At 40.8% G+C, this 21,213-nt stretch overlaps 1 protein-coding gene across 4 annotated transcripts in view; it reads right to left on the minus strand.

The window, feature by feature from the left end:
* Window positions 1-20,013, minus strand: part of ASAP2 (ArfGAP with SH3 domain, ankyrin repeat and PH domain 2) — a 96,923-nt gene extending 76,910 nt beyond the window's left edge. For 3 of the 4 annotated variants that reach the window (XM_037392419.1, XM_037392418.1, XM_037392415.1), the window contains exon 1: window positions 18,250-20,013. In XM_037392419.1, coding sequence (XP_037248316.1) covers window positions 18,250-18,375 — 126 coding nt within the window. In that variant the 5' untranslated portion in view covers window positions 18,376-20,013. The remainder of the gene's footprint in view (window positions 1-18,249) is intronic. The other variant, XM_037392416.1, reaches the window with a different exon arrangement.
* Window positions 20,014-21,213: the final 1,200 nt, after the last annotated feature.

Below are 21,213 nucleotides of genomic sequence, written 5' to 3' on the forward strand. Positions count from 1 at the left end.
ATCATGTAACTCACATGGTGGGATCATTTTGTCCTCTCATGTAATGCTTCTAGTTTTGACTCAAAAAACTCTATTGCAAGACTGTTTATTTTGGCATCTGTTTATTTCAGAACAATGTAATCAAAGAGGCCATATAAAATCACTTTCATAGTCCCACTCAGTTTTTGCTGATGAGCGCGCAGACTTCCCTCTGGCTAACAACTGTAAATATAGCTTTGATTTAGGGAAAAACACATTCATTCCATACAGTACATAAGAAAAGGAGGTATATCATTACAGAAGTGGTGCTATGCAGCATGAACTGAAACAAACTTGAAAGTGACCTTCTTGAGCGTGCCCTTGTCAGTGCATTATTTTTCCAAACACAGTATTTGTGTCTTCTATTCGCTTACTTTTATGTGACTTCTAATGTTAATCTTGTAAAACAGTTATTAAGGTAAAATACCTTTTACATCAGAATCTATGTGGTGTTGCTGCAGCGTACCTAGGGATCACAGAGATCACTTGTTTGACAAGTCTAAAACAATTATGCTATGATCAGCCTGGTATCAAACTTGTTCTCTTGACATGAATATCAAGACTTCTAAATAAATGGCAGTATTTGATTAAAATACAAGAATGTTAGGAAATTCATTACCAAACCTGGAACTCCTATCAGTATTACTCTTCAAAATGCACAGCCAATCTCTCTTAAAACGGCACAGAAACATGATTTTGCTTGAAAACTGTTTTACCTTACAACCTAAGGCTACACAGTGAAAACGATTAAAAAGATGTTACCATACATGATCATATACACCACAAAAACCCCAACACTAAAATTACCTGCAATATGCAAATATTTTTTTAAAACTGTTCAAGTTGTTTTTTTCCTAGCAAGTTAAGGCTAACATTTTGGCACCCATCACAAATACACTTCGGACACACTGCTCATGTACTTTTCACAAGGTATTCAGTAATACAAGTGTTAGGTATTTGGGATGCCACAGGCTGAAAATTTCAAAATTACAATAATGAAGGAGATTTCTGAGGCCCATATAGAGTGTAGAAGCAGCAATTCAAATCATTACACAAATTATTTTAAAGTTCTATGTGCCTGATGAGAACTGAGCAACAAACATGTCTGTAGTAAGTATACTACGCAGGGGGACAAGCATACCAAAACAAACAAAAGAAAACATGGCTTTTAAAACGAGCACTAGAGAGAACTCGACTATCAGTGATGAGTAGCAAAGCTTTTTTCCTCATGTAGAAACAAGGTCCAGTTTCACTTGCCAAAGGCCAATTTCCATTTTAGCTGCTTCAAAGCTTTGTACTCTGAACAATAAAATGTGCCAATTAATTTTCTTACCAGGAAGAAATCAGTCTGAGGTTACTGAAACTTCCCGAAATGTTATTCTATGTCCTACTTTATATGCCACAATCTGTCCTGACACATCAGATGTTCAAATACCTCACTGCTGCTCCCCCTCTTCCCCAAAAGAACTTCAAAACTAGCATCAATCCAAAAATCTATATTGTCTAAATAGGTCTGTGTAATATACAGGCTTCTTTCTTCTGGAAGGTGTATTGGCTCAAATAAATAAATACACTTTACACATTTCAGGCTGGCATAAAGAATGAATATATTATTTGCTTTTGTCAGTGGAGCGGGGGGAAAAACTGTTCTATTTTTATCTGTATGTTCTATTTTTATCATACTTAATTGGGCAAGGAAAAAAAGCATGAAGTCAGAAACTGAGTTACTGAACATCCCGACAATGATTTTGGCACCTTTTACAGAACCAAAGGGTATGGGGAAAAAAACAGGCAGTAGCAGCATAAATGGAGAGTCTCCAGGCTCCAGCAGTTAATGTTCATTAAACACCCTCTATGCCAAGCTTGCAGCAGAAGTCTAGGTCTTCATCTTAATGCAAGTGTCCCTATACCAGTGCCTTATTCCTTTGTGGCCCAGCAAATAATTGTTTATCTGCACATGAAGAGAAAAATAGCCATATTGGGTCAGATCAACCTCCATTTAACTTGATATCCTTTGTCAGTCGTGGCCAACAGCAGATGTTTAGGTCAGCAAGCACAGAAAAGGATGTATACTTCCTTCCCCAGGATTATCTCCCAGTTTCCAGCAATCAGTGTAAGAAGAAAAGACAGAGAGAGACTCAACCAGAAACACTACACAGCCCAACAGGCTGTTCTCAAGCAAAACAAGAAGCCCAACTTTCTGAACTCTACGAGGGAAAGAAAAGACTTCTCGCAGCTCAGTATGAGTGCCTGCATGACTGCACGACAGCCTACTGTGGGAAGCAGTGAGGGAGGAAGGGGAAGGAGTCAGTCATCATCTTTATTTTTTATTTAAAACAGTTGAAAGCCTCTAATACATTCCTTTCTTCTTACCAACTGCAGCTTCATTTTAGAAAGGCTAAAATTAACTATTTCACATTTTTGGTTATTTAGATGGGGGGGTTGCTGAAACTTCACAGAACTGGATCTGGATTTGTGAAAAGTCTCAAGGTAACCATTTTTTTTCTTTCTCTTTTTTTTTTGTTCAGTATTTTTTAAGAAATAGAGTCTACTGGAAGTACAACAACAACAAAAAAATGTTTGGAAGTACTGCTGAAGTAGTAACAAAATTTTGGGAAATAAATCTTCCTGCTATGTGAAAAATAATCCTGGAGACAGGAACCTATGTTCTTCCCCATCTAACAAACATAGATACATATAAAATATTACCATAGTGACTTCAGATCCGATACAAACAATTATCTTAACCGTTATATCTTTAACAGAAAATGTAATCTCATTCTCAGTTTTCACAATTTGCTTTAAAATATGGGGCTACTCAACAGCCATAAATCCTTCTGTACTTTACCCATTCCAGTATTTCTGAGAAATAATGCTAGAGGTTGCTGCAGTTGCTGAACACAAATAGGAATGTCCTTCCCAAAACCAAAAGGATGCAGGAAGAAACTTTGCCAGTTAATAAGGAAAACTGAAGTGATTAAATAATTACCGTAGAGACAGCAGCGCAAGAATCAGCTCTTGTGCCTTACTGGACTGATTTCAATTAAAAAGCAGCAATAGAAAGTTTTGAATACTCATATCCAGCAAGCACAATTGTTTGGCTTTTCTGGTGTATCTTTACAGCAATCTGATACTTGCTGTAATTAATCCTCTCTGACTCAAAAGATCAGAGACATCCACAGACATTCTATCTCAGTTTGTTATTTTTCTGTTAGAAATTAAATGTCTACACTGCTGGCCTCAATCCACTTTTCTGTTACAGAAGGTGGTATAAAACTTCCTAAAATGTGTTATTCCCCTCCAAAATCCTCCTTCTGTTTTCCTATTATGTCATTTCCTCCCTCCATTTATTACTTTCTTTTCTAAACCCTCTCCAGTTTCCTTCCACTGATCACTTGGGACACTCAGGGAGGGACTGATACAAAGGGTGGAAAAAAACTCACAGGCATAGTCTGGGGAAAGACATTCTACCCTCTGCATGTATTCTAGAAGAATAGTAACTTTAAAAACTTACATTTTAGGTACTTTATTTGGAGTGTGCACGTGAAGAAATGTTCCAGAACATTATATTCAACAGTAGCTATGACAGTTAATTTGCATAAATAAGCTCTTAGGCATGAGACCTGTCTATTTAACAGACTGTGAAGGTACAGAGACAGACACGCAATAAAAAGGACAGGTTTATAGCAAAATTGTCTCTGCAAAGTCCCTTTCCACAAAAGCATTATTTCTCCAGCATCTGGGTTTGTGGTTCTTATGGGCCCAATGCCAAGGCAATCTGTTTGAACAAGCACTGGTCTGTGTGGCAGAAAAAAGTAGTAAACATTTTGGCTCTAAACTATTGTGCATAAAGCTATGGGTATGCACGGTAGAAAGGTAATACCACTGCTTTAGGAAATTAATATTTGTAAATAAAAGGTAATTCTGTTGCAAAGGCAGAAGCTGGAAAATTTGATGCTGCTCAATGTTGTATAGAAAAACACACTTGAGCATGATGACTTTGTACAATTACTTTATTTTTTATAAAAACAAAGAAGCGATGCCTAAAAATCAGAATACTCTAACAAACCACTTCTATCAGTAAAGAGAAATTCCAAATCAGAGGTTCAGAGCCTACAAAATGTTGCATCATTAAGACAAGTCACTACATGATACCCTTGCACACTGACAAAAAAGGTGCTGTATCTGTGTATTAATCATTCAATTTCCTCTCGCCTTTTTTTTTTTTTAAACATAAAGTATGTTGTAAATGGGTGGTATGTCTCTGGTTTGGTACGCTAATAAGTTGGAAATACAACAACTACTTAAGGTGGGGGGGTAGGCAGAAAGACAACAAGCATTTTTGTATAATAAAACCTCTTGCCTAAGAGAAAAGAATAGAGGCCACTTATGCCAAATATTTCTCTAGAACACATCCACCTCCTGCATTAAACAATTTTTATACTGCAAAATATGTTTTCCTTCTCTTTTCATAACTTCACCACCAATATTACAGCCATCTGCTTTCAAAGACAAGATGACTGGACTTTAAATACAGATCTCGTAAGCAACAGAATAGACTTGATGCACTTACTCTTTACAGTGGTTCATTTTTAAACAAAAGGTTGTGTAAATAAAACTCCCTTATTTATTGTTTAATCTTCCAGTTGCACTAGCCAATTCCTTATATTGATATCATGTATTTAGTATTACATGCTTCAACACCCTAAGATACATCATTCTGTAAAACAAAGTGATATCAATGAAAACTCCAATGACGACTGCCTTGAACACCCAATAAGCTTCACTATCCCTTTACCCGTGTCAAAATTCTCTGGTCCTCAGCCTGCCAGAGACTTTTCTCTAGATTTGTTTTTGCATTTCTGTCTGCTGTCAACATCCTTCAAAGCCCTTCATGGTTTGGAGCCCAGCTGCTGGAAGAGGCTGATCCTCCCCCTGTATTACTCAACAGTATTTACGATGAGCTAGGCTGAAGGATTTTCCTTTTGCAGATTCCTCAATTTAGTACTCTTTCCCCTAGTATTAAATCCTTTTATACACCATCAGAGCCAACAAGAATTAATCTTTGCAGAACATAATGCCCTTTTATTCTCCATTTGACAAGCTTTTTGAATAGAGAGTTTTTAGTTATTTACAGGAGTAATCAACAAATGAAACACCACAACTCAAAAGTTGGTCTATCGATGGCCTAATTCAGTTTTAGTAGTCTTCAAACCTTCTACTTGAACCAGGCATACATTCCAGCTGCAATCTCTATAAAATGATGAAAAACTAAACAGTAAGTTTTCCCTATATACGATGCACTTAGTCTACCCTAAAAATCAAAACCTCTGTGGTGTGTGCATAGATCAACTGGATGTCATAAACCAGGGGTCCTCAAACTACGGCCTGCAGGCCGGATACGGCCCCCCAGGGTCCTCAGTCTGGCCCCCGGTATTTACAGAACCCCCCCGCCGGGGGTTGGGGCCGGGGGGGTGTGTGGAAACCAAGCAGCCACAGATGACTGCCTGCCACTTCATCCGCGTGCCGGCCCCCTGGTTAAAAAGTTTGAGGACGCCTGTCATAAACAGACCTGTATCTCCCCATCCAGCACTCCTTTGACTTTTTCAGCATTTATCCAATAATTCTAGGGACCAGAAATTAACCAAGAAGCATCTATACCAATGTTGCACAACCAAATATCAGTCTTAACAGGCCTCTGAGAGCTTCTTAACAGAAACAATAAAACCTGTACATTACAAAGATCTTTGGCGAGGTGGCCATTCTGAAAGGGAATAAAAAGGCACACAAACTTTATCTAGTTCATGATACACAAGCAACTTTTAGGACACCATACTCCCACAATAAAGAATGTTAGGTAACTAGAGGGGACTCCAGAAGAGATGAAGACAAATCACCTCAAATGTACTACTTATTCCTAGGGGAACACTGAACCAGCTGTCAAAATTAGGATAAGCAGAGGCAAAGCAACATATTAGACATCACCTCTCTATTACTAGGATAGAGATTTACAAAAGGCATCTTCCTATAACACTGGTGGCATATTAATTACTACAGCTTAGTTTTCTACAGTGGAGAGCTGCTTCCTTTTACAATTTAATACATTTTGTATAGTTAACCTTTTGGTTTCATTCACCAGTTCTCAAATGAAAGCCCACTGTCAAATGATAAACCTATTTTCTCTTGTAACATTGTAAAATTATTTCTATTCTTTAGTTGCTTCCAGACTTCAGCCGTGATTTTTATTCCACCCTCTCTATAATTCGGTATACCACCTTTGAATATCTCTGCATGGTCTCTCAGTATCAATAAATTTCTTCCTCATTAAAAAGTAAATGCATGATAGTATAATTAACAGCAGCTAATGCAAATATAAAATTAGCCAGCTTACAGCAATCAAACATTCAATAACAGCAGTATCTTCCTCTTTTGGTTAAATGGAAAAAAGAAATTGCATTAACTTCATTTTGTTGAAGCTTTGTCATGCTGTAGCTATCGGTACACAGCTTGAGTTCTTGTTGTACAAACGCATAAACATAATATTCTATGAATTTCCATTTGGGAATTTGATTTTTAAATGAAAGAATGCATCCAAACTGTCATATGTTGTAATTCATATTAGGTGCCCAACCAGACAAATCTCAAGACACTATTACAATCTTGAAAACAATGATCTTAAATTCTGCTGGAATTTCAACAGCTTTAGGTATAACTAAAATTAACAGTTCAGGCACTCCTGTCACTAAGGACAGTTTCCTAGAAGTTTAAGTGCATCTTAAGTCACAAAATTATTAGCGTACCAAACCAGAGACATACACCACCCATTTACAACATATTTGATGTAAATAAAAAAAAAAAAAAAAAAAAAAAAAAAGCAGCTTTCCCCCCAGGGTGACCCTTGCCAAAATAATTAGGGAGTTCACATACATAGATGGTATCTATAAAATGGAGCAAACCATACTTCTCTATACCAATGAGCATTGGGAAAGTAAAATCATATACAGCTGCTCCTTAAGTCGAAACACTGAACAACTTCTGCATTTAAAACTGAAGCAGTTTAGAACAGAGAAGCACATCCAGGCCTATCAGCACTTTTGTTGTGTTCTTAGAAGAACAGGAAACATCTAGATAGAGCAGAGATTAAGTTTATGGAAAAGTAACAAAGTTTTGCCTGGTTTTATCCTTTAGATTCTGAAGAGACAAACACCTGAATCTACATGTAACCAATGTGTCCTTGCACCATCACCACATCTATATGGCTTGGGGAACAGGGAAGGCAGTGGCAAACACTACCACTCCATCCATCGCACAGAGAAGACTGACTGAATATACTTACATGAAAAGCTTGTCATCCACAACCAGAGCAGTTAAGCAACAGAAGAGAATGAGCTGAGCAAAAGAATGAATAACATCAAACAGAAAGCAGCTTACAAAAGATCTACTCCTTCATTGCTTCTTCAATGCTACCGTCTTCAGCACAGCTAGCATCTAGTCTACATGGAGCTCTAAGTGTAGGAGGACTCTACTGGTATTTTTCTGTTGTTGCACAACATACACCTACAGTTCTGGAAAACAAACAAATTATTAAAAACATGTGCTTTGCAAGACTATACTGCATGTTTTGCATGTGACAACAGAGCAGGGGCTCTGTATTTGCATGAGCTAAGGAAATTTCCACTCCTATTGCTATAGCCAAACAGTAATCCTGTTTGATTGAAGTGGATTAAAATGATTAGTAAAATGTATTTGTTTCTAAGTTGACTTACTCAGAATACAATCGAAGTTTCCTTGAAATTGCGTATCCTAGGAAAAAAATCTTTCACTAAATAAAGACTAGAAACCATTTAACATGAGAAAATAGTCCATATTAATGTTTGCATCCCTTCACTACCTTTTCCCCTTTCTATATGCCTTCTAAATGTAGAACAAAGCTTTTAGGAATGTGGAAGTAATTTGTTCAGCTCTAATCACTTCAACCGTTTTGATGTATCTACATGCATACTTAGCATAATGCTTAGAAAGAATTATAGATTTCAGTACTGGAACTACATTGATAATCTCATCTTTAATCAGGGATAGCTGAGGCGTCCACAAACAGCAGATGGTTCTATACACCATACTGCTCCAAGACAATGAGGAGCAGTTTCAGCCTTCCCTCTCAATTTTCTCTTTCTTCTTGGTTTAGTAAGTCAGATGCTAGAATTTAAACTATAGGTTCTATCACAGTAAGTTTTACAGCCACCTCTTCAAAGAACATACTCCAAAGAAATACACTTCACTGCATTGCACAGTAAATATTGTTGTGAAACAGCATACACATATACAAAGTAGCAAATTTTTCAAATTCTATCCAACATCTACATACTTGAAAACAAAGCCTACTGCTCTAGAGGAAAAGCACCAAATTGCACTACGCCAGCTTATTTCCTGCAAAGCGGCAATGCTTGTAAGAAAAAAGCTATTCAGTTACAGTGCTGTATCTCAGTTCCTCCATCAATAAATTCTCCCCCATATGGTAAATTATTTTCTTTTTCCAAATAAAATTGAGATATATACAACAGCTAATAAAGTCTGCATAATACTTAGTACTACATCCCATTTTCTAGATGTATAACATGCAGAACTCTTCTTCCACTCCCCTAAACTACAGGGTAGGTTGTAGCTATGATACCATTATCCACTTTCCTCCATGACCATCCCTGCCTGCCTCCTTCCTATACTGATCCTTTTCACATTAGCCCTCCCTCCATATTCTCTGCCTGGTGTTTTCATCCTGTTTCCTGCATAAACACTGCCACACTCCCCATTCCTTTCCAGTTCCTGTCAATTCTGATGCCTCTGAACTTCCTTAGACTTTTGATGCATTTCCTTATCCCCTCCTTAATGTTTCTGCCAATTCCTGACCCTCCACTCTTCATACATCATCACAGTACTTCTGCCTCTGGATGACTCTCTCAGACTTCTTAGACATTGAAGCTATTACTTTCTGAATCTCACTTTTTCTTGTGTTCCCATTTTTTGTTGTTTCCTAGCTGAATTTACTCCCCCCCCCCCTTAATCCCTACATTGATGTAAACATCATGAAAGAAATCTGGGTTTAGTCCAAATAAAAGAAGCCGATGGTGATCTTAACCACAGAAAATCTTGTATCTAATACCAAAACTCTTCGAGCTCCTATCTCTGTCCCCACTGTGAGTACCTACATAACTACATGCAACTACAGTAAGCATTGCGCATACAGAAGAGCTTGATGCTAACAAATGTGAGACTGCATGGGGAAAAGGCTAGGAAATAAAAGAAAAACAATCCTACCATCAGATTGCAATAAACCCAGTAGTTATGAACATTAAACTTATGTTTGTCCCACAACTTGATCTACATTTTCCAGCTGTGTTTAAGCTAAAGAAAACAAAAAAAACCCCAAACCCAACCTGTCTCAGTTAAAATGGACCAAACCAGAGATTTTAACTTTATATGGAACCTGGGTGTAACCACCCTCTACAGCTTTACAAGTATGATTCTCAGTAATTCTTGTTTTTCTATAAGAAACTGCCAGCACCAATGCAAGAGTAAACAAGGAGCCACACAATTTATCCTGATGTGAAGTTCTTGCACATCTGACTATGCTTCAGCTTAAAAAATGAAAATAAATGTGATAGTAATGTCTTCTTGCATAGCATGGCAGTTGCTGTAAATACTTGTTTATACTATTTTTCAAGCATTTCTGAAAGCAGGAAAGGGAACTGGTTACTTTGCTAGCGTGCCACTCAGCCAGGGATACTTGCAATCTTTGAGTAAGAACATCTCTTCTCCTCAATGTAACAGTCATGGTCTGCATTTTTGCATCCACTGCAATCATTTTTAGTAGCTGTAAATACTTCTGCTCTTCTTTCCATCCCTGCTTTTTTAACCATCGGTGCTTAAATCAGGTATCTTCCTGGTCTTCTGAGGATTTGTTAGGAGTATGTGCCAGTTATCATCCTAGTCCTTTCAGAATCCTGGTAAATAACCAGCTGCAACAGAGTGCTTTAAGCTCCCAGTTTTGTTTAATACTTTGCTTGTTTGCATCTCTATTCCCACTATCCATTCTACCTTCTCCCACACTTTGAGCTCAAAAACTGCAGCAGAGCACTTACTTAGATTTGGCAATACCTACATTATCTTTAATACTACCACATTCTAACTGCCTATTATCCTTTCCTTTTCTCCTCACAACTCTGTGTGCTTAAAGAGCATTTTTTGTTTTCCTTACTGCCTGCTGTCACTCCTAAAGAAACTTCACTTTTGCAAATTTGTCTTTTATCTTTATACATACTTTTAAGTGCAAAACTTTCCTCTGACTACCTGGCGATTTTTTCCCATTTCTGATAGGCTTAGCTAATTTGTGACATTCTTCTTGGGGTCTTTCAAGTCCACAGTTTTTCCCATAACTTTCCCTTTTCTTGGGATACTTCATGAACGTTCTTCATGCTTTAGTACGTAAAGTCCTCAGTTCTGTTGACCTCACCAGCTCTCAGTTTGGTGATTCTTTCCCTTAATATTTCTTTTTGATTTCTTTTGCTTGTTTTGCCTTGTTTTTGCTTTTAATTTCTTTGTTTTGTTTTTCGTACACAATGAACAGAGTCGCAACGACTCAACAAACGCTTCCCTTGTTTGCAGTCTCATCCACAACATCCATTTGATTCCTGCATTTAAATCAGCAATTCTCACATTATGTTCTCCTGTCTCTGTCTGCTTCCTTCTGTAAAAGTTAGCATCTGGGCTTGTTGTCACAGATGCCTGACCGTAAGGTGGCCAAAATACAGCTCTTGTCAATTCCTCTTGCACTATTCCTCCATGCTTGTGATGTTAGCAGACAGCCTGCTTTACCAGACTACAACCAACAGGTTCTCTTAAACTATGCAGATCCCTTCTCCATAGTATCTCTAAAATATAGCCTTTCCCTCTAAGCTTTTTATCCATGATCTCATCATTTAATTTTGATTATTTCAACATTCCAGCCTTGATAAATACAGTCTTCCTCAGTCACATCCACTCACAATATTAAACCTTTAGTCTTCTGTGCAATACTTGTAACAGCACTCTCCTTTGCATCAAATTTAAAACAGTCCGTTTTGATTCTAATCCTTAATAGGAAACATCAATCACCTCTTGTTCACTTAGGACTCCCCTTCTCTCCAATCAGACTAACTCCATCCACAAATACCCATTTGTTCTTTCAGAATCACACCTTCATGTTTTCCTACCAACACTTAGGTTTTACAGCATCCACAAATTCTTCTGACCTGTACAGATCACTAAACACAGAATGGGCAGGGGAGCAAGGATGGAAGATACCCCTACAGCTGGAGAAGCTGCAGAAATATTTAATCCAGAGAATGTCTCTTCTTCCCTCTCTACCAACTTCATGAAGAATGTAACATTTATTTAGAGCCAGTGAGGACTGAGGGCAGGTGAAGACTTGCTGCTAGCCCATCCAGGAGAGAGAACCCAGTTTGGCGTGAAGCCCACCTGAGCCCTAGCACCATGGACAGGGAGGGGGGCAAGGCTAGGGAGCTCCATGGAGCTACGGCAAAGTGCCAACAACCTCTGTAGCAAAGCAGTTTCCAGAAATCAAGAGAGATAAGGAGACTGCAAACATCAAGAAAGTATAGAGAAACTTGATACCCAAGATAATAGAGGGAAGAGCTAACCTAAATAGGGTTAGGCCCAACTTTTCTGGAGCTTCAGGCACAAAGGTTGTTTCTGAGAGCAGGCAGATCGCATGGGTTGTTAAGAGTGAGGCTCAGAAGCTGGGGTGCAGGAGTTTAGATAGAGAATGGTTGTGTGTAACATATATATACATACACACAAAGATGGCAGGTGCAAATTATAAAAAATTAGAAGATTTAAGAGTTGAACCAAAACATTTAAGAACCACTACTCAAATGCATATGAATAACAAGAAACCACCTCACACTGGTTCAGCTACAAACAGTACAGTAGTCAGGTGCACCAAGTTTTCTTGGATTCTTCCACCTGTATTCGTCAACCATGTCCACCTGACATGTGGATTGTAAACGCTTTGGAGCAGGGATTAGAGGCTTTTGTTCTGTGACTTTGCAATGTCATTCAGAATGAAGGCTTCACCTTTACCTAGCTAAAATTGCTGTAAATTATGGTAAACAGATAACAACATGAGGATGAAAAAAGGAAGTGAAGGTGGGTTAAGTCTAAAGCAAAATTAGCCACTTGCACATCTGCTCTCTTTTTTTACCAGCGCAAAACACACTAAATTCAGACAAGATGGTTCTGAGGAATGCAGCAATGCTGAAGAAAAATCAAAGGACAAAAGCCACAGTTAGTAAAATACCTCAGAAATGTACCTATTTTCCATCGATACTTCTATGGGGAATGGGGGCATTTGGTAATAGGAAGCAGATGGATCATCAGATGCACCAACGTAAGGTGCACAGCAATCTACTTACATGGCTTGAAACCGTTTTAACCGACTGCAAATTGTTGGTACTTTAAAGGTTTAAGTTCTGTATTTTAAAATATACACAAAGGTTCAGCTGAAGACCTACAGCTTAGCTCCTGTATTTCTGCAACTTCCATCCTCTATATTCCTCCCCCCTAAAAAAAAGTTCCCACACTCCTTTTGAAATCATCATGCCATTTGTGTCATAATGACTTTTCCAGAAATCTAACCTCTTTGGATGCTGATGACAGACAATCAAGATTCCAAAAAGGAAGCAGAAGTGGAACATCAAAAAAAGTTTTAAACATGCATTTATGGAACTGTATTTAACCATGAGGTAAGAGAAGTCTGCAAATATGTTCTACCAAAGAGCATGTTATAGTGAGCACAAAGATATATTTTATTAAAAAGAAACACATAAATAAAAGTAAATTTCCCAAAACACCACAATATGTGACATTTCCTGCTGCTTCTACGAAAACACCTTCTTCACATAGCTTTCAAAAGCAAGTCAAAATCATGTAGTATAGGAAGACAGAACTCCAGGCCTAAAGACCTAACAAGCAAAAAATTCATGATGGGGAAAAAACAAATTTTAAACACACACATCTGTATGCATGTATCCAGTCTCACATTCGCCCACCCTATCAAGCTGTTATTACTGCTTGCCCTAGTTAGCTTTGCAGAACCAAAATGGAGCAGAGAGAATTACAGAATTTTAAGATAGAGGGAATGAAATTCAATAAACATCGATCCCTCATGCCTCTCCAAGCCAGCTGAAAACCATGGGATTGCCTTAGGTGGCAAGAAATTGTTACCATTTCTGATATAATGCAAGTTTTTTTAAGTGACAGTGAGGAAGAAAAGGATTTGATACTGAGATGACATACTGCATTCCTAGGAGTGGAAATCACAAAAAAAAAAAAATATTTGTAAAATAACGTATTCATTGAGGTGCAATTATCATGAAACAGGACCTATAGAACAAAGGCAAGTAGAGACCTGAAATTACAAGTTATGGCTTTCACATTAATTTCAGGGATTTTAGAGAAATTTCTGGAGACTGGCTTTTAAACAGACCCCAAACAATTAAAATCTATTTCTATCCAGAGAACTAAGACCATCTTTGGTATCACTATACTGTTTCTTTCGGTTGTATGTTCTACATCTTTCCACCATGCATTCATCCTGTCTACTACTTAGAACACATTCAACCCAGTAGCAAGTGCTATTATGCTGGGGACACTGTTTCAGTAACTTATTAAACTTGCCGCCTTGTTTCCGTTCTTCCCTCTTTATAGGGAAACCTGAACATGCAGTGAAATTTAAGCAGGCAGGATAAACTCTGCACCTCAAGTCCTGACTTACATGGAAATGGCATAAGCACATGAACTGTCTGCTACTCTCTGTTTATACAATAGGCTACACAACTGACAGTGCGCCCCACCGCCCCCCCCCCCCCTTCCTTCTTGGTCCACAAGCACTGGACCATGATCAACAGTTAGAACAGAAATAAACAGGTAGGATTTTTATAGGCCTCAGTTCCAGTCTTTATTGTAAAAACATAACCCATGCTGCAAAAAGAAGTGGCATACTTGGATTCTACTCATTAAACCATTCTATGAAGAAATTTCTAAAAATCTATAATGATCACATCTATTAGGTCCACTTTGCAAACTCCATTACACTTTAGGGACTATTTTATTTAACTTATAGCACATAAAGAGAGAGAAGTGTATGTTCTAAATATTAGCAGTACTGAAACCAAATTTTTAAGCGTTCACAGCTTAAGAACGGTCACCAGACATTTTAGATCCTGGGACCTTTAATAGAAACAGTCAACTAAAAAGACTGCATGTCAAACTAGATTACTGATTTCAAGCAACCCCTCCCCCAGTCATGTGACCATGCTTTGTACTCCATCAATTAAAACTTGTTTATCTTAGTCACTATCATACGTGCAAAGATTAAACAGTAACCTGTAAGGGCCTGTGACATATACTGCTCACTTGTAATTTTGCTTAAGCAGAAGCTAAACATTCCCAACATTTTGCTAAGCAACATCCTAATCTGAGAACAATGCAGAAATTATATGATTCCTTTTCCTTTGAAATCATGTTGTGCTCCACAAGCATGCCTTTCCTAATCCCTTCTCCACTACCAAGAGCAAAGGATCAGATTCTCTTTCTCCAACTGTTTGAATAGGCACCAATTCCCAAACTGCAATGCAGGTGCTTCTGGTGATCTCAAAAGTCAAGATCTGGGGTCTGTAATTGTGTACACAACCACATAAACCAGTAAAAATCAGTCTTTTCAACTGATACAAAAAATAAATCATACTCTGCAACTGACAGAGGTCAGTTAATCCAAGTTCTGAAAACACTGATTTAAGGCAATACCACTGCCCACAGAGACACATTGGTAAATTATACACTTACAATTGTCCAACATCCTATTGATTTCCTCACCTAACAAGCCTTTTCCACTCCGCCACTGAAAGCAAGGCCTCACTAACTAAACTTCTAAGACACTATTAGATACCTGCTAATTAACTAAGAATTACAAAACTGGCAGCCAACAGTGTTAACGGTAACTGCAAAAGATTTCCCAGTGGGATCTGGGAACAGCTATCTGTGCTTCCACAGAGCTGAGCTCAGGCTAACAAATCACACTAGCCCCCACCTCCTGTGCTTCTGCACTGCCTCCCCCGTGCCTCTGCTTCCAAGAGAGCACGAAGCTTGGGAGACTCAAGCTGGCTTCATGCAAGTAGTTGCACAATCCATTCCAGAACCAGATTAGCTGGGAAAAGCATTTAAGACAAATGCTCAAAGTATCAGTATTAACCAGTTAATTTGTTGATTTAATACATGTATACAATATCCTCAAAAATGAAACCTTAACAGTCTTCAGTTGATAAACTAGCCCTTAGAGTCACTTGCTGAAGTCATGCATACACAAAGCCAGCAGTCAGCATGGTTTCACCTTACCTATTAACTGTTTTGAGTAACACATTCCAGAAATCATACACAGCCAGACTTCCTAGTTTTCAGAACCTTACTGTCTACTGCAATAGAGCAGCGTGAACTGGAAATTGATGCTTCACAGTACTTGTGACACTGGAAATGCACAGGTTCTTTGTATTACCTATACATTTTTAGACGCATTCTTTATCAAGTCTTCATTCACAACGAGCTGATGAACTAATTCTTGCCTAGCCTTTTAGAAAAAAGGTGCTGAGCACTGCCTTCTCTATTACACAATTTATACACAGCTTTTTATCAAAGGATCACATGTAACCTGAAAAACCAGGTACATTGTGCTGAAGGACCCAAGTATTTCCAAACCAGAGAAGCCCAAGTCTGAAAAATGATTTCACAGTTTTGAAACCATGAAAATTTGTTTGCTGCTCTTGATAAATTACAAAGAAAAAAATTCAGTAGTCATTTCAACATATACTTTAGGACAGCAGCACAGGCAGCAACTGCTGATATTTTGCCAAAAGTGTTAGACAGATCAATACTATTAAAAACAGCTATAGCCAGTGAAATCTCCCATCTCCTGCCTTGCAAACTTTACTTAAGATCTAAGACATTAGGCACATTCTTTATTATCATTATCATAAAAGATAAGTTTTTGTACCTAAGCTAGCAGACAGTGTCTAATATCCAAAATATGCAGATACAAAGATTTTACATACTGATTGAGTTTCTTTAAATATCAAACAGCAGTGTACCACAGATATGACATAAAAACAAATGCCAAGCAGATTAAATAAGACAGGAATTCACAGTATTCAAATTTCTAAATGTGTATCATTCTCCCAATGTAAAAAAAAAGGTCTTGAAGATGCAACTTACTGAGTTCAATTTTTGAAAGACCCTAAGATGCATTACAAATTTCATGCCATCATATATAAATTTTGTATCATCAGACATGAAAATGAAACCAAAAATCTCTGCATCTTTTTTCTGAGAAATTATATAAAATTTTTGCAACCACGCAACTCTAGAAATTAGGGCTTAGAGAAAGACTAATTTTTGTGACACTTGTAATGAACATCCCTAAATCTAGCAAAATTGCTTTTGACCCAAACATTTACACTTGCTTGAATTTAATCAATTAAGCAGCTCTACCTTATAAGTAAAATAATCCACTATTTATAAATATTCTTTAAGAAAAAGTTCTCTGATACAGATTGTTGATCTTAAGACTATCAGGTTAATAAAGTGTTATTAAATCCAGGCCTTTAAGTGCAAGCTTGCAGGGAAGAAAATTACCTCAGGAACAAAACAGTAATTCCCTCTGTGCAGATTATTTTGAATTCAACTCCTTACTTTAGTGGTTTTGAGAACTGGCAAAACAGGAAAATCTTGAAAAGGCTGTTTAAGCACCTAACCTGGGTTTTGTTCGTTTAAGACATGTTAATAATCCATTGCTAGTGGCAGTTCTTTTGTAAGAAGGGGCATCAACTACTGACAAGATTCTTTTTGCTGAAGAGGCTGTTTTTAAAATACACACATACTGCAAAACAAATCAACTAAACACACACTGTAAGGACTGATGTAACAGGTAGATGGAGCAAATTAATCTGCATCACAAGTAAGATTACACACACACAAGTTACTTCAGAGAAGCTGCTAGAGGAATGAAGATACACAGACGCTTCTCATTTCATTGTGCATATATGACTGGGATGTGGAATGTGCCCTCACTGTGTTCAGACCTGTTCCACATTTCCCTCTGATTTGAAACAGGAGGGAAAGAGTCTCTCCCTCTCCCGCTCCAGTGCTGGCAGCCACCCTCCGTGGTAGGGAGGGCTCTTACCATCAGGTTCAGCGGCACGTTTCGAGTATCTTTAAAGAAAGAAAAACAAACAGGTCTCTTCATGAGACAAAAGAGGCTCACACGAAGTATCCGCAGCCCCGGCTGCCCCAGAGGCGGCAGAAACGAGGAGGCTCAGGCTCCCGCGCACCGCGGGGAGGCTGAACCGTGTTCTCGCCCCCCCCGGCAAGGGCGGGCATCGCCCCACGACCCTGAGAAGCGGTTCCTGAGGGAAGGCTACCTTAAAGCATATGTCCGAGAGAGGGAGGATGTTTATATTTTATGTGCGGTGACAGGAAATAAGATTAAATCCCACCTGTGCCAGGAGGCAGGCAGACACACACACACGAGGGGGAAGAAAGGACACTCCAGCCGCCCGTACGGCTGGGGCTGCCAGGGCCCAAGCCCCACCGGCAGCCGGCGGGGCGGGAAGCGGGCGCGGCGGGGCCGAGGCGGTTCAGGTGTCGCCGTGCAGGCGCAGAGGAAGGAGGCCGGAGAGTTCGAGTTCCCCCCCCAGGTAGGACGGAAAGAGGGAGGGAAGGGCGGGCGGAACCGACCGGCACAGGGCTCCCCGGGCGCCAGGAGGAGCGAGAGGACCGAAGGCTCGGGCTTCCCCTGCCCCCAGGCTGAGAGAAGCGGGGGTGGGGGCCGGCCGGCGCCCCTGCCCCGCCGAGGGGCGAGCTCAGAGCGGGGGAGCCCCGCGGGCCGGGGGCAGCAGCGCCTCAGCCCTTCCCCCCTCTCCTTTTCTTTCCCCTCTGCACCTGGGCGAGCCCCATTTCCTCTCAGCGGCGGCCGAGGGCGCTCCTTGGGGCCGGGCGCGGAGAGGGAGCGGCAGGAGCCAGCGCCGGTAGCGCCTTGTTCTCTGCTGCCGCCGCGGCGGGCAGCCAGGCCGGAGGGGGAGCCGCGCAGCCCGCTCCCCGCCCCGCCGCGCCTCCCCTCCCGGGGCTCACCTCCTCGATGGCCGCCACCGTGTTCCTGCACTGGGCCATCCGGGTGGTGAAGTTGGAGGCGGTAGGTGACTTGTAATCCTCATTGGTCTCGGACACGAATTCCGACACGGAGATCTGGTCCGGCATGGCGGGGCGGGGATGAGTGAGGGGAGGGGAGGGGGGGAAGGCAGGCGGCTCCGGGGGGAGGGGAGGGCCCAGGGGGGCTCCCCCCTCACATCGCTCGGCAACGGGCGGCAGCAGCGCCCTCCTCGCAGCCCCGCCGTCTGGAGCGGTGTTGTTCCTCCGTCGCCACACAAGGAAATTCCCCGCACCCACACTCCTCCGCCTCCCCGCGCGGTCACGCAGCACCGGGGGCCGGGCACACGCCCAGCGGCGAGCGGGGGGGAGGCGGTGGCGGCGGCGAGAGCAGCCTCCACACCCCGCCCTCTCTCTCTCGCTTTCTCCTTCGCACACACGCAGGGCGGAGGCGGGCCGAGGCGCGGCCGCCTGACCCCCCCCTCAGCCTCGGCACGCCCGCGGGAGACCTGCCGCCGCGCACTCGCCCCCCGGCGCCCGCCCGGAGAAGATGGCGGCCCCCGCCCTCCTTCCCCAGCCCCGCCGGGGACAGCGGAGCGGGCGGACTGGCGGGGAGCTGCGCGACTCTAACGGCAGGCACCGGCAGGGTGATCCCAGGGACAGGCAGGACCAAACCAGCCGTGTAATTAAGGTCGTGTTTAACAACAACAATAAAAACCCAAGGGCAGGGGAGGGTGAGGTGCGGTGCCTGCCTGACGCGGGAGGGACGGGTGGAAGCCCGCAGGACAGGTGTCCGCATTGTCCCCTCCGTGGCCGCCCGGCGGTGGCGGGGACAGTCTCTTCCCCCCACAGTTCATAATCTTTATTTTTACAGTTAAATCTGTTTTACGAGTTTGCTGCCTTGTTTCAAGGGAGCTAAAGTTGAGAAATGCTGTCGTTCCCAAGAGGTCCATGTGAAAATACTTCCAGGCTAAGTAACATTTATATCTAAATTCTTAGAAAGCTGTTGCTGTACTCGAAGAGGAAGTGTTATTAGAGGAGGAGACGCTTTGTACTCTAAAGCGACAAGGATTAATCGAGGCAGAAAGGGCAAAACTCGGCCCCAGCAGTGGCGTTTGTGACTGATGCGGCAGAAGGGAGACTGGCAAGGTGTCACCGAGCAGGCATGGTGCTTGCTTCTGTTGGGAATGCAGCGGTGTGATCCATCGTAGTGGTTTCTCTTGGCCTCAAAGCCCTTAGGACTTCCAGCCTGTTAGTGCAGAAAGCTTTGGAAGTCTGTTTTGGCCCAGAAACTCTCCCGTGGCTCTTTCGCTCCCCGCTGGTGATACAGTTATTAGCTTTCTGTAAGTGATCCTCTGTTACTGTGATTTAAAACTCTCCGGGGAATTCAGATGAGTAAGCAGGTACTCTTTTGCTGCAGTTTGTAAAATGTCAAAATAAATAACTGCAGGCCTACCTAGACATTACTGCCCTTTGCGATCCTTGCTAGTGTTAAGAGAAGTTCTCCTCTCACATATGTGATGAAGCTTGTCAGCTTTATTATTTTATTGTTTGTAGCAAAGCAGATGAATGAACGATGACTATCTGCATATTCTTTCCTTTTTTTAATTCTTACTAGTTTTTTCATTCTAATAATTCTTTGTTTTCTCTCATACCGTTATATGGAGACAGAAGTTAAAAGCAAAATAACTTGGTATTATAAACCACCCTCCTTGCTAAGACTTGTGCACGTTTCTGTTAATGGGGCATGTACATGTATAAATGGTTCTGGTGCTAATGCATTAAACTTCTCGTCTGTGTTTGTATGTCACATAATAAATGAGTATATCTGTGGCCAGACTGAGTATGAATAATTCATTCTTGCTAAAAATATGTGTGATCTTACATCTTCATTTTTGTGTCAGCTGATGGTGATACGTTTAGAGCAATACTTCTCACGCCATTATCCAAACTTAATAGACTTTTTAAAAATATCACATCTTCCAATGCAGCATATTTATTTAGAAATTCTGAAGGGAATGAAAAACTTGGGGTCTGAAAGACAAATAATACTAGATTTTAACTTTATGCAAGAGCTGTTCTATCAGGTCTTGAATCTGTAGCGCATCAATGTAGTCTCTAGTGGTTGCATCTTCAGTTTTATATTAGAGTATATACAACTAAGACAGTATCATCGTGCAATGAATCTTTAAATTCTGTAGGCCATTATTTACACAGCAGGTTAGGTTAGATGGTTGCGGTAATATCTTCTGATCTTTAACTTCACAGATTCAAAAATTTGCTGTCCCAATGAAACTGCTAGGCCTTTTTGCTTGACAGACTGTATTTGACTCGACTATCCTTCTCCTGAAGCTAAAGACTTGTGCTTGGGTGAACCTTCTAGAAGATATCTAATCTCGGTATCAAGACTCGACAGCTTGGAGAATCCACTGCTTCTGTTAGTGTTTTATGACAATGGCTAGTCACAGTTACTGTGTCTTCCAGCTATTGCTTGTTATTTTTTCGGTAGCTTAAGGAGCTAAGTACTCAGACTTTTCTCCCTATGAGCATTCTAGTACACTGCAATGATACAATGTCTCAGTTTTGTTTCTTGATAAACCAATTTGATCAACTCCCATCTTTTAAAGAGGGCAGAGCTAATTTGTATTGCTTTGCATTGGCCACAAACCAAGATTTGGTACACAGATGGTGACTGTGGGTCAGCTGACAAGGCAGCTTATTACTCTGTGGTAATACTTTTATTAGTGTGTGTGAGTCCTGCATCTCCCACCAAAAGGATATTTTCTCAGCCTTTCCATCATTTTTGTAGTTCTAACACCTCAAGAATTTTTCCTGGTTCTCTACTCCCTCATTGTTATACTCAAGAGTATCATTAGACTTTCTAGTCCCACTATCATATGAGCCACCATGGCTCATCTACCTGTCTACTTTGGCCTCTAGGTCTTTGTG

This window comes from Falco rusticolus, chromosome 6 (genome assembly GCF_015220075.1).
Source record: "Falco rusticolus isolate bFalRus1 chromosome 6, bFalRus1.pri, whole genome shotgun sequence".
In the NCBI taxonomy this organism is placed as follows: Eukaryota; Metazoa; Chordata; class Aves; order Falconiformes; family Falconidae; genus Falco; species Falco rusticolus.